The following is a 13,112-nucleotide window of genomic DNA, read 5'->3' as shown; positions in this document are numbered from 1 at the left end:
GTCGAAACTGTAAATGCAATTTAACGTTACCGTTTGAAGGGTGCATTCGAAGAAAAACACAGAGCAGCGTGGCTAAAGTCGCACAACTCGGCTCTATCGGACGAAAGGTATGCATATTCCGGGTGCAGAGTCGACCCTTTAACCCCGAGCCAAGGAACACACCGTCCGAGAAAGCTGCGGACCAACGGATGCAACGGGCGTGAAACGCCATCAGTTTTTCTGCCTCGCGAGTGAGCGCGCACGTCGGCCAAAGCCACCGCTTAAAACCGAGGAAAAATGCCAGGTGCTGCTGTGTTAGCAGGTCACAACAAAAATAATCAACGTAAAAGCGAACAAAGATCAGAAGGCATCTTTGCGCGACGCGTCTGTTATCTTTGCGGTGAACAATCTTGCAATCTTGCAATAAACATCTTTGATGTTCATCAAAGGAAAGCAGGCTGAGGCTCTTTGACAGAAGCTGCAGCGTCTTCTCATTTTGTTACGCCTACCGTGCAAAACTTACTTTTAATGTGTTATGGAGTGGATATTATTATTTTGCAGCCGGCTTTTTGCCAAATTCCTTAACATTGAGTATGTATATCGTAGGCAACAACAGGACGAAGAGTTTAAAACGAGATTTCTGTCACAACAAAATTTCTTTCTCAATAAAAAGAAGCTTTTAATTTTTGATGTTGAATATTTATGAGATTCTCTAATGACGTAATTATTATAAATAGCCATCTTCATCATTAAATTTTCTTTATAAAATATTTTGTGACAACGAACACATATTTTAAGAACAAAAGGAATACAAAATTTATGATATTTATAAATTGTTCTCAAGCTTAAATATTATTTTGATGCAAAAGAGAGATTCTTAAAATATCGATTGACTGTCTTGCGTCGAGTGCATTGATTTCTGAGCTTCGCTGTTAATTATTGGCGGCGCTGTGCGATTAATTACAGACGACACTATACTCGTACATGTAGAACAAGCGGTTCGTTTGTTCACGGTAGAGAGCACCGATGAATTTTACAATGATTTTGACCGTACTGTTAATTGCATTGCGCCGTATTGTTAACGAGCATGTACCGACGATATAATATGCACGTTTGCGCTCCGAAAACGTCACGGAGTTCACGAGTTCGGTTTAGCATAATTGTTATTTAACACTCCGCTACGGTATTAGCGCTCGTACCTGAAATGCATACAAAGAAATAACCCCGATAGCTTCCAAAGCGACGTTACTGTTTTGGGTAGACTCGAATTTAACGTTGCCCGTCAGCTGGGTCGTTTTCACGTAACTGAAATAAATGCCTGTGGAAAGGAAATGCTACAATATCCGTGTTCAACTTATTTGCTTAACGAATCCATTTAGTTTTGGATAAGTATAAATTGTAGCTCTCTCTCTCCGGAAAAAAATTAAATCTTTCGATAAAAATCACGTCGACAGAAAAAAGGAAAATAAATATTGAGAAGGAAGGTACATTTGACGAATCTTGTTAATATAGAAAAATTTAAATCGATAATTTATAACGCTTTGATGACTTGTAAAAATCGTATTAGTGATTTAATCTTCACGCATGAATGCTAAAATCACTGAAATTACCCGTCCTCGAACGCTACGTGCACGAAATACATTTCCCTATCTTTTCTATGTTAATGTTTCTCTCGTAGCTTTTTACAGAGCGCGGAGAAAGGCTGGACTAATATAATCCGTTAGCTTAAAGTCGAACTACTTACGCCAGGAGTCGTGCTTGGAAATTCATTTCGTTTCTCTTTAACGTCTAACAGCGTAATGCAGTTTTGCATAATTGCGATTTAACGCTTCTCATTAAAGTCTTTCGTTTACGCGGCAATATGGATGCACTTTACTACACTTAAATCGGCATTAATGCGATTCATGTATCTCATGTTAATCTTCAACTACAAATCGAGCATCAAAGAAATGGTTTAAGTTTTAATGAAAGGACACACATAGACTGTAAAGTTGAAGTAAACTGTTAAGTTCCTCGCGTCTGACTTTTTTTAAACTTTTTTATTGTGAAATTCGTGATTCCCAATATCCGTATCAGAGAAGAATCGGTGGAAAACAAAAAAAAACTCTTTTTATAGAAGCTTCTTTTGAGTATTCTTTAATAACGTATTTCTATTATTCGTAGAAACATACAAGTATTTTTAAATTTTATATAGATGGTTTCATATTTACACTGTGTAAAATATATTGCATAACATATGCTGCCATTGGGAAGAAAAGGCTTACATGCACTTTTTACGATTTTCGATACATCTAAACGACAATTGCAAAATCAACATTTTTCTCTCGAAGTGGATAATCGAAATGGAAATCGGAGCAGGCAAAAGATACAAGATGTAAGATATCCGTGACGATACAGTCGGATTTCCGGAGTTATAGAAAAATTTTATCCTAATGCGATATCATACAATATAATTTACAATAAATGTAAAAAATAATATAATACAAGAAATTACATATTCTATTAAGTCGATATTCTATTAAGATATTATATGATAATGGAGTAGAACTTAATAAATTTAAAGAGAAATTACATGAAAAAAATTCACAGAGACAATTATAAAATTCTTATAAAATTCTTATTCTCGTAAAAAGTTCTTCATTCTTATATAATTGCTCTTTTTAAATATATAAATGCAATAAGCGATTTTTAAAAAAGATAGAAGATTATATATAGCTTTTAAACGTTAAACTTTTTTTAAGATAAGGAGGTGAAGGAAATAATATTTTCCAAAATTATATGTTTATCCGCCGTTAAAAATTGAAATAGTTTTATATTATTTTCGATTTTATATTCTTTTCGAGATGCTAAAATATTATTAAATTTTCAGATTTAATACGAAAACACATTTCAATAATCCTAGATTAAATTCTAATAGCGAGTTTCATTCGAGAAATACAATCTTCGTCTGGCTATGTGAAATCGCTCGTTGCGGTCGCATGATTGTAAAAGGAATCGATGCTGCTGGCGAGGAACGGCGCACCGCATGGAATCAATCATGAATTTATTAGAAATGGGATTGCGTTGTAAAGCATAGAGATCCCGACTTACGTGCGCGTACTTCCGTATTTCGACTTTCCGCGAAGGAAAAGCCAATAAAGTTCGCAACTTTTCCGACAAATGCTCGTGAAAATCTTAAAAAGCGATGCGCGAGGCAAATCGAAATATGCTTTCAACGAGCAGTAACTCCAGTCCCAAAACAGATCTTTTTTTTTTTTTTTTTTTATACATCTGTGTAATCCCCGCGATGTAGAGCGTGACTGGTAAATCCATGAGCAAGCGCGGCTATAAATTCACCAGTGCGTTTCGCGATTAAACAGATCAACATATATAATTTTACGAGATTAAATCTATTATATTTTTTAAGACATGTTTAGTATCATGTATAAATTTATTTAGAAAGTGATGCATTTTCAACTTCAAATTTTATTGAAATTAATGAAACAAGTTAAATTGCTGAAATTGATAGCATTTAAATTGGTGCACTTAAATTGTTTTGCAAATAAAGCAATATATAAAATATCACGTTTTTAAATTTTATCTCAAATTTTACGTGACAATTATATCAAAATCTATTGCATTATATATATGCTATTAAATATATTTACATATTTATGTAAAACAAATTTAAATACTTTAAATACTTTATCATTATTAATTTAAGGTTATTTAAAATTTAATTTTTAATTCGAGATTATTGAATGAAATACTAAAATTGCATTTTTTAGGCTATGGATTTACTGGCTTTACAACAAAACTTTATTAAATTTTTGTCGCTTGATATTTATATACAATCAAGCAACAAAATTTTTATCACTTATATATTAACTTTTCCCTCGTTTTCTCTCTCTCTTTCGCTTTTTCGAAATAGAATCCTAAACATTGTTTAAATATTAAAACAATTTCTACATGGCCTTTACTGAAAATATAGCCGCAAGCGCCTGAAGAAGATATTTATGATGGTGGATGTTATAAAGCTGCTTCTTGATAAGCTAAGCTTTCAAAAGAGACAAGGGAAGAGGCAGTCGAGCTAGTCTGGCTTTCTCGATAATTTGGGAGAACCTGAGCCGAAGTCTGTAAGTTACATTGTCGTGGTGTTGGTTGTAAAAGTTCTCGCAGAGGAGCTTCATAAGAAACATCTAATTTCGCGAAACCTTTCTATATATTTTCTCGAACGTAATTTTCTCGGCAGCTAATGGCGAGAAGGGAACGAATATGGAATGTGAATCAATTTCATTTACCCGATAGTGTGCATGTTAGGTGGTGCGTACATTATAATGCAATATTAATGCGATTCAATGCGGCGCACAACACTGAATAATGACGTTAAGAACTAATTATCTGCTCGAGGTTCTTGGATCTGGCTTTTAATTAGCGGAAGTGCGCATTGTGTTCGGAGCGACTCGGCGATTAGAACATTAATTAATTACATACATACTTAGCACAAGCCGATATGCAAAAAACAGAGTGCAACTCTGTTGTATGAGCGCAATGTTAAAGCCGATCGATAAACCGGCAACTCGAAGTTTAAAATTTTATAGAAAGTATAATCAACCATGAACTGGATCCATTTTGGAAAAAGAATTTATTGAAAAGTTTATCAAAAAATAAAAAATTGTTTTATTCATGAATTTTTGAATATATGAATTTTGAATATATAAAGTATAATAGAGAAAAAATTTTTAATCGCTTTTAGAATTTGTATTTTTAATGTGTATTTGAATGTCTTTAATCTTTATTTTAAAAAATGGAGCAGTCTTATTAAAATTTTCCTTTCGCATTCATATTTTTAAATATATGAGAAAAAATGAATAAATCTAATATTTGAATGATCTCATCAGATTGAATGATAGAGATGATATCTGCGTTTATCTTTGGACAATCAATTACGTATGAAAGGCCATTAAATAAAGTTTCTCAACGAAGAAGATATTGAGAAAGCGGAAATTAATGTCACGACGTGCAACGAACTATAAACAGTCGTTGGGGATTAACGTTTGCTGCAATTAAACTAGTAATCGGACCGCACATTTATCGTCGATTTTGTAATATGGTAGTAATTGCATAGATTAATTAAGTGATCCGTAAATCACTCCAGAACCTCTTCCTACTCTTTCTGATTTATCTTTTGTCTTATTAATTGGCTAAAATTTAATATAAATTAATGATAATTGAATTATATTAATCAATGATGTTTGATAATATTATAATATTAATTATAATCTTTGTTTTTATATTATATCATATTATCACAATTATAATTATATTACATTATATAATTATAATTATATATATTATATCATATACACAATTATAATTATGTTCTATAAAATTTGCATTTTGATAATTCATTTATTAATTATATTATACCGAAGTATTGCAAACAACTATTGTCTCGCGTTAAATATTAGCAGTCGTCATCCATAACTTTTATAATACGTATAAAGTCAGTTTAAGAACTCAAATCTGTTTTTCTTTTATTAAAAGTTGTGAGCAAGTAGCACAGTCATGTAATCAACTAATGCAAGACGCGCACTCGCTTGGACATCGTAATCATTTTAATGCACTTTAATGAACTTCATACTATGAAGGTCTGATAATGCAAATCACACGCTGTGTGAAAAAATTCCAAAGAGCTCCCGTTGACTGAAGGTGCCTACACAAATTTCCCCGGAGACGACACACTCGCACATTCCCTGATAATATTAAATTCATCGGATAATTCGATTGTCAATGCGAATCGATAATTCTTTTGTAAAACGCAGAAATTTGCGCTCATATCCGAACCACTCATCTTCGAAAATAGTATAAAAAATTTCAAGATATTGTAAAACAACGAGCATAAATCAAGGAAATTATTTCTTTCGAAAAGTGAAAAATATATATAACAATAAAGTAGAAAATGTAAACATGAAATTAATAAGGTTTTCAACTTTTTCGCGGATGAATCCATTAATTTATAAATTTTCAGGTTATATGATTTTTTTCTTGCTGCCGGCGAGTAATAAACGAATATTTTACTGGAATTTTATAACGTAATTTTGTATGATCTGCACGCATTCAGCATGAATATAAATATTATTTTTCTATAACCCATTATTTACTCGAATTTATAAAACGTGCAAAGCAGAATACGTTGCCCCTTTCATATTTCATTCATTTCGGTCACGATTCGAAAACAACAAATACATTTCTTTCAATCTCTCTTTGGTAATTCATCTTTTTTAGTTGACAATTAATCTTTTCTTGTATTCCAAAAATTACAGATTTTTTTATAAATGTTTTGAACCGATGGCATATGTAAAACATGATAAAATTGTCTTTTGACATCAGAGATTTTCTAACATAAAAAAAATTATCTATAATATCCGCTATATAAGTCATATCTTTGAATATGGATTTATAATGTCAAGCTGGAGGTGTGAGCTCTTTTTCCGCTGCAGTACCATTTTATACCGTAATTTTGCATGGTCGACATGTTCTCAGAGAGAGCCGGCCATGAACCTGAATATAAATATATTGCTGCTGCGGTCTATTATTTATTGAAATATTTATAGTACGTGTTCGCACGCACATATAGGCAGGCAGAGCGATACACATTTTCTATGGTGTGCGTAATGGCTTTTAAATAAAATTTTCCGTATCACCTACCTGAATTAGGATGGCCGTTGCTGTTGGGTCGCGCGGAAGGCGCTCCATCTCTGGCTTCCACCTCGAGGGCGTAAGCGCCCTGCTTTTCGCGATCGAACATTACTTTTGTGAAGATCTCGCCGGTCTCCCTGTTGATCTCGAAGTAATCCTTGCCCTCGTTCCTGTCGCTCTCCACCACGTAATATGTGACCTAGATAAACAACACGTGTAAAGTTTATCGACTTCACCTGCGGTGTCTCGGCGAACAAAAATAAGTAACAAAGGATTACGATGCTTCCGCTGGACATCGCGGGGGGACAAAAAATTACACTTGTTTCTTATAATTTAAACGAATAATCTTGATATAACGCGACCATAAATCATTGAGATTCTTTTATTTACTTGAAATTTTGTTACGGAACATAAAGCAAAAATTTACCAAGAGAGTTTTTAGTTAAATTTATTAAAATATATAATAATATATGATCTCAAGTGTGTTTTTTATTTTCTATATTATATTGTTTTTCTCAAAATAGTAATAATTATAATAATTTGCAGTAGGATACATAATATGAAATGTTACTATTTGTAATATTTATTAAAAGAATCATTAATGTTTCCAAGATATATTCGCTGCTTTATATTATCCAGGATTATAGTTCAGTCCTCGCGCTACATCCTGGACGTACATGACCTTTTTTACAATCCGACTTACTTTACCTTTATTCGCGAAAACTTCCTGTTTCATATTAAAGTGCATGCATGTATAAAGCACGCGAAACGCATAAAAATGCTCTGGTCTAGATCGGATGATGATGCCGAGAGTGAGGAATTTTCGTGAAGTGGTTATCATGAAGCGTAAGAAAATTTGAATGACTATTTCGCAAGAGATTTTGCTTCGACTACTTCTAAAATTGTTGGCGCATTTTGTGCATTTCAATTTCGCTTTAATGAAACGACAAACGATATTACCGCATTTCAGAGAAAAAAATATTTGACGATAAACTAATTATTTCTTACTTTCGAACTGTTATATAATTTTTTAAAAACTTTTAATTATATAATTAAAAAAAAATTATGTCTATTATATATATAATTTTATATATAATTTTATATATAATTATATATATAATTAATACATAATTATATACATAATTTTATATATAATTTGATATATAATTATATATATAATTTTTTTAAGCTTTTAATTTAAAATAATAATAGAAACAATAAACTTGATTTAGTCTTTATTAATAAATATTCTCATTACATAGTCTTTTTAGTAAAAATTAAAAATTTATCTAAGATTTCAGTAAAAATATGTCATTTGATAAATTTTTAATTTTTACTAAAAATTAGAAATAGAATATTTATATATATTTATATATCTATAAATATTCTATTTCTAATTTTAATTCGTATTTAAATTTTTGACTAAATTAATAAATATCTCTCAGTTCCATATATTTAATACATTTATGAAACTTTTTATTAGTAAGATATAAAATTATAAAGATTGCGAATTTTGTTTTCGATGTTATTTATTATTGATTTTTTGCATTTTGTCTTTGTTGTTGCGAAATATTCCCTTTGTTCCGCAATTGTCAATAACAGTGCGCATGAAAGAATGGGCGAAACAAGCAAAGGCGATATCGAGTGTGCAATGTAATGCGATTACAACGCTTGGCTACATGTCGAATCGGTGGACCACTTTCGTCGTGTCCCTTTTGTCTCGAGATTGCGCGCATTTCCTGTGTTCGCGCGTAGCACGTGCAAATGGAATGTGCATATATTTGACAGATCTCGTGGAACACTTTCGCGCTCTTTCTTGCGAGATTTACAGTCGCGCGCATATCTTACAAGAGCTACCTATTCGGCAGATTTCCAGCGGAAATTTCACGATGTTTCACGAATGTTATGCTTTCGTTTGCTACGGAAGAAGAGCTTTTTTTTTTCGAAAGCTACGTGCGCGCTATTTTTACGAAGTTGTTTTGTTACACGAATGGTCTTATTTCTGTTTAATGTGAAAAGGATGAAAGTTTATCCTGCAGTAGTAAAGTGCACACGAGATTTTTCTCACCCCAACGATTTTTTTTTGTTTTTCCGTTCCTTTTAAAGGGGTTGGTGTTATGTGAAATATAAGGCACATAACGCTTTAGATACAGAGTATTTAACGTCAATTTTCTAAAAATACTATCTATAAAATAAAAAAAAAATCGTAATAAATTGGAAGAAAATTGTAAATTTATTTTTGAAATTAAGTGAAGCGTGAAAATATTCTTTCGCGTAATTAATCAGTAATCGAAGTTTTTTTCTGATTTTACATGATAAAGTCACTTCTGATTACGAACATGATTTAAAGCAGCTGAAAAGATTACTAGAAAAACTTGAAAGTAACGATATAAGTTCCAGTTGAATTTTCAAGCTGGGGAGGAAATTAATCTAACTTAAGCCAGGCTCTTTTTTTCAAATCACCATCTGCGATATCCCGCTTCTCTTTTCCCTCGGAAATCAGCAATTTATATCTCAATGTTCAGCGCATAATATTACGTGCCATAATCGTAACTACAGCTACATTACGATATGCGTAGCAACCTGGTTTAGAGCGCAAAACGAATGATAATCATGCGATTAAATATCGGCACGATTGTATATACGCATCGTTAACGCGTGTATCCGTTATAATGCGCCCGTACGTGATAAATTCAACGCCACTCAAACACGATCGTCGGAATTGCGTTACTCCGTTACAGAGTTTATAACGTCCCCCGCTTAACAGCAGGAACACCGGCTTTGCCGCGCATGAAATCATTAAAGTTTCGACGCGACGATCTAAGTTACAGTCTAAAGCGTCCCGTATTCCCCAATTCCCGGCTGTTCTTCCGCCTCTCACTCTCAATCAGGACTTCGACGACTGAACTCCCGTAAGTTCCGGTCGAGCGTACGAGGGGTGATATAGCGCGATACGAGTGTGTTCTTTTGTCCTTTTGTGCAGCCACGATGCAATTCTCCTGCAATTGATCCCCTCGAAATCGGATCTGCGCGATAAAGAAACGGGAAGACCCGTGTCGTTGCATCTTCCTCGGCTTCCTAGCTTTCATTATGATCGAACTAATTTTCTATTATTTTACGGATGCACGGTTACACGACGTAAGGATATAAAGTATTTTTCTATTTCTTTGATTTTCTGATTGCATTATAATATTGATTTTGAAGCTCAAAATATCACACTGATTCTAATTATAATTGTAAAATTGATTTTATAATTATAATTGATTATAAAATTAATTTGATCAAAAGAATATTAAAATATTTTATATATACTTTTGAATTATTTTCTTATATTTTAAAATCGAAACATCAATATTATGATGATGTTTATTTATTAAAACAGCTGTGAAATTTAACTGTACATATTATCATGAAATGTGTGTTTTAATTTTAAATATTTAATCGAGTCATATATACTAGGAAATATAATTTTTATTTGATATTCTCTCACGGTTAAGAGACGCCGAAAAGAGATGCATGGACGTAGAATCAACAGCGTAGAATTTGTGTTGTGTTGTACATTATTTTGTAAATAATTGGCTAATATCGCAATTAATTGATTGCTATCGTGGTATGTCCCGGGATACGTCGATCTGTTTCTGTGCAATAACGCTTGATATCGATTTACCTGATTATTGGGGAACGTTCCGTCCTTGTCGATTGCGTTCACCTGGGTGACTTTGCTGCCCACCGGTTCACCCTCGAGTACGGTTTCCTGTTCTCGTTCGGTGAACAGCGGTATCTCGTCGTTAACATCCTCCAGCATGATGTACACGGTCGCTTCGGAAGCGAGCTGTTGAGCTCCATTATTCTGAAGGAACCAAATTGATCTTACAAGATCTCACACATTGCACGCTTCTCGATGCTAACATTTTTCATCTTCATATTTACGTATAAAAGTAGGAAAAAATATTTGCGAATATGTATATTAATTTTGAGCCTTTCCCTATCGCAAAGCTTCATACGCGAGTAATCTACATTTGAGATTAAATGCATCGAAAGCAGAATTATCGATGCGGTAAATAATTGTGCTAATATTGTAGATAGTTATTATTATCAATAGTTAGGTGCAATGATTCCGTAAATTAGGATGCAAATATTAATTAACGAAACACGACATATATTTATTTGTTTTTCCCTTTTTATTTTTATAAAAGATTTTATTGCGGGAGAATTTTCTCAAATGTTTTAATACGAAAGACGAGCCATACCTCCACTCGTATGGTGAGATTGTATTCCTTTATGCTCTCGTAGTCCAATGGGTGGTTAACCTTAATGTCAGCCCAAGTGGACGATTGGTCCGGGCGTTGCTGGAGGTAAAATGTATGAAACTTGTTCGTCTGGGCCGTGGAACCGGGCATTAAGTGGTAAAAGACCGTTGGATTATTGTCGATTCCAGAGCTGTCGACACACACAAAGGTACGTATTACAAAGGCACGCCACTGGCTGCCCGGGAGCGCCGTGAACGGCTTAACGAAACGGAAACGGAAAACGGAAAAACAGAAACGAGAACGGAAATTTTCTAAGATAGAAGAGAAAGAGAAAGAGAGAAAGAAACGAAGCCGATGTATACATATCGATATTTTGAAGATGGAACCACACACACATATATATATATATATATATATATATATATATATATATATATATATATATAATATATATCCTTTACGTGGCTCGGGAATCGAAAGACGATTGTTACGTACTCGGTACTGTAACGTTTGACCTACCCTTTTCACGAAACGATATTGGTTGTTCCAGTTTCAAGATACGAATATACAGGAATGCCCCATGGCTAAACGTGATCCATTTTGAACCGATATCATCGTCTGAATTCATATCATACACATTTTCAATGTTAAATAAGAAAATTTATAAAATTGTCTATAAAATGTCTATTTTAATGTTTCCAAAAATTGTATTTATTATTTATCATGCTAAGGAATATAATTATTATTTAATTCGAAATACTGGAAGTATTAGTAAATGGAATTATCATTATCAAATATTAGTAAATGGATATCAATATTTTTTAACAATTTTTTAGCACTAAATAATGACGTTTAAATATAATTTAAAAACGCGTCAAATCGTATCATTTGTTCGAAATATTAAAAAAAAATTATTATCCATAGATATATGTGTTTTATGATAAATCAACAAATAAGAAAGAGAAATATATTTTTTCCAGCATATTTTTAAACAATTTCCAGCATATTTTTAAACAATAATAATTTGTACGTATTATTCCGTTTTCGAATCACAATAATGTCAAATTTATTTCAACATTGATTTAACCGTTCAATTGTCAGAATCATTTTGAGGAAAAAACAATCATACAAATCGAAATTCAATTTAATGTTATTCAATCAAATATTTGTCGATGAAAGAGATCAATTCTTATTCCATTAATTAATCTAATGAGTTTGTAGACAAAAGGAATGATAGATATTCCAGGGCATTCTGTATATTTATGTATAAAGTTATTTGTACTATTAATATAAAACGAGAGGAAAAATAAGTCTCGAAATAAAAGATATTGTCATGCGCGATGTATCGCTTTCATTTATGCGCGAGCGATAATGTACGCAATTAAAAAGAAAGAGAAAAAGATAGAGAGAGAAAGAGAGAGAGAGAGAGAGACAAGTATAAATGGGATTCTTTTCTATTTTCTGTTTTTCAAACGCCCGAACGTCATTATGGAAAAAGAGACTCTTTCGCTGGGGCGTGTCAACATGTCTAATAATAAGATAAAACGTCGGTTTCGTAGTAGTTTACAGTAACACAATCTCACTGATCTCTGCACATTAAACATTCATCATCTGCGTGATCTATTTTTGCTCGAAACTGCAATGATATAATTTCGCTGATCGCGAATTCCCTCCCCGGATAACAGCGTTACGCAAAAGTGAGTTAACCCGCGAAATAAAAAAAAAAGAATGACTCATATGTACAGCTGGGCCAGAGCAACATGAAAAAAAACTCCGCATCTCAAACTTAATTTACTGAAAAACTACTGCTCACAATATGGGTCAACTCGTTTTTCCATAACGCCGCCTTTCTTTAGAGACGCTCAAAGCTAATTTCCACACCGTGATATACCTGACGTATGACGAATACCAATGTGCATCTTGCCATGTGTATCAAAATCGAAAATTAGGGCTGGTGTCATCATTGAAATTATTCTGTTTAAAATGCGTAGCGATCAGTGGAGTGACTTTTACCTATAAAACGCGCCATAAAACGTTTTTCGCTTTCCGTCGTCGCCCGCGTTCCTTCTTTTTTCCCTTCCGTTTCTCTGTTCGGTGCACTTAATTAAGACACATCTGCGCGTGTACATATAAAGTCGTATACGTACAATATACGTATGTACGCGTATTATATAACACACACCCACACACACACACACACAC

General features: G+C 33.0%; 1 protein-coding gene and 1 long non-coding RNA gene across 2 annotated transcripts in view; one reads left to right on the top strand and one right to left on the bottom strand.

Moving 5' to 3' along the window:
* LOC109610256 overlaps nucleotides 1–13,112 on the top strand; it is a 115,667-nt gene that overhangs the window by 21,284 nt on the left and 81,271 nt on the right. The window lies entirely within an intron of this gene.
* The window catches only part of LOC105254666 (neural-cadherin-like), a 73,126-nt gene continuing 66,406 nt past the window's right edge, over nucleotides 6,393–13,112 (bottom strand). Inside the window, exons 12-15 of the mRNA XM_025413215.1 lie at nucleotides 10,911–11,100; nucleotides 10,328–10,510; nucleotides 6,670–6,859; nucleotides 6,393–6,522 (exon numbers count right to left, since the gene is read on the bottom strand). Coding sequence (XP_025269000.1) covers nucleotides 6,419–6,522; nucleotides 6,670–6,859; nucleotides 10,328–10,510; nucleotides 10,911–11,100 — 667 coding nt within the window. The 3' untranslated portion in view covers nucleotides 6,393–6,418. The remainder of the gene's footprint in view (nucleotides 6,523–6,669; nucleotides 6,860–10,327; nucleotides 10,511–10,910; nucleotides 11,101–13,112) is intronic.

Source organism: Camponotus floridanus, unplaced genomic scaffold, assembly GCF_003227725.1.
Source record: "Camponotus floridanus strain SB8 unplaced genomic scaffold, Cflo_v7.5 scaffold62, whole genome shotgun sequence".
In the NCBI taxonomy this organism is placed as follows: Eukaryota; Metazoa; Arthropoda; class Insecta; order Hymenoptera; family Formicidae; genus Camponotus; species Camponotus floridanus.
The sequence above is the reverse complement of the archived record's forward strand: the minus strand, read 5'-3'. Positions and strand labels throughout refer to the sequence as shown.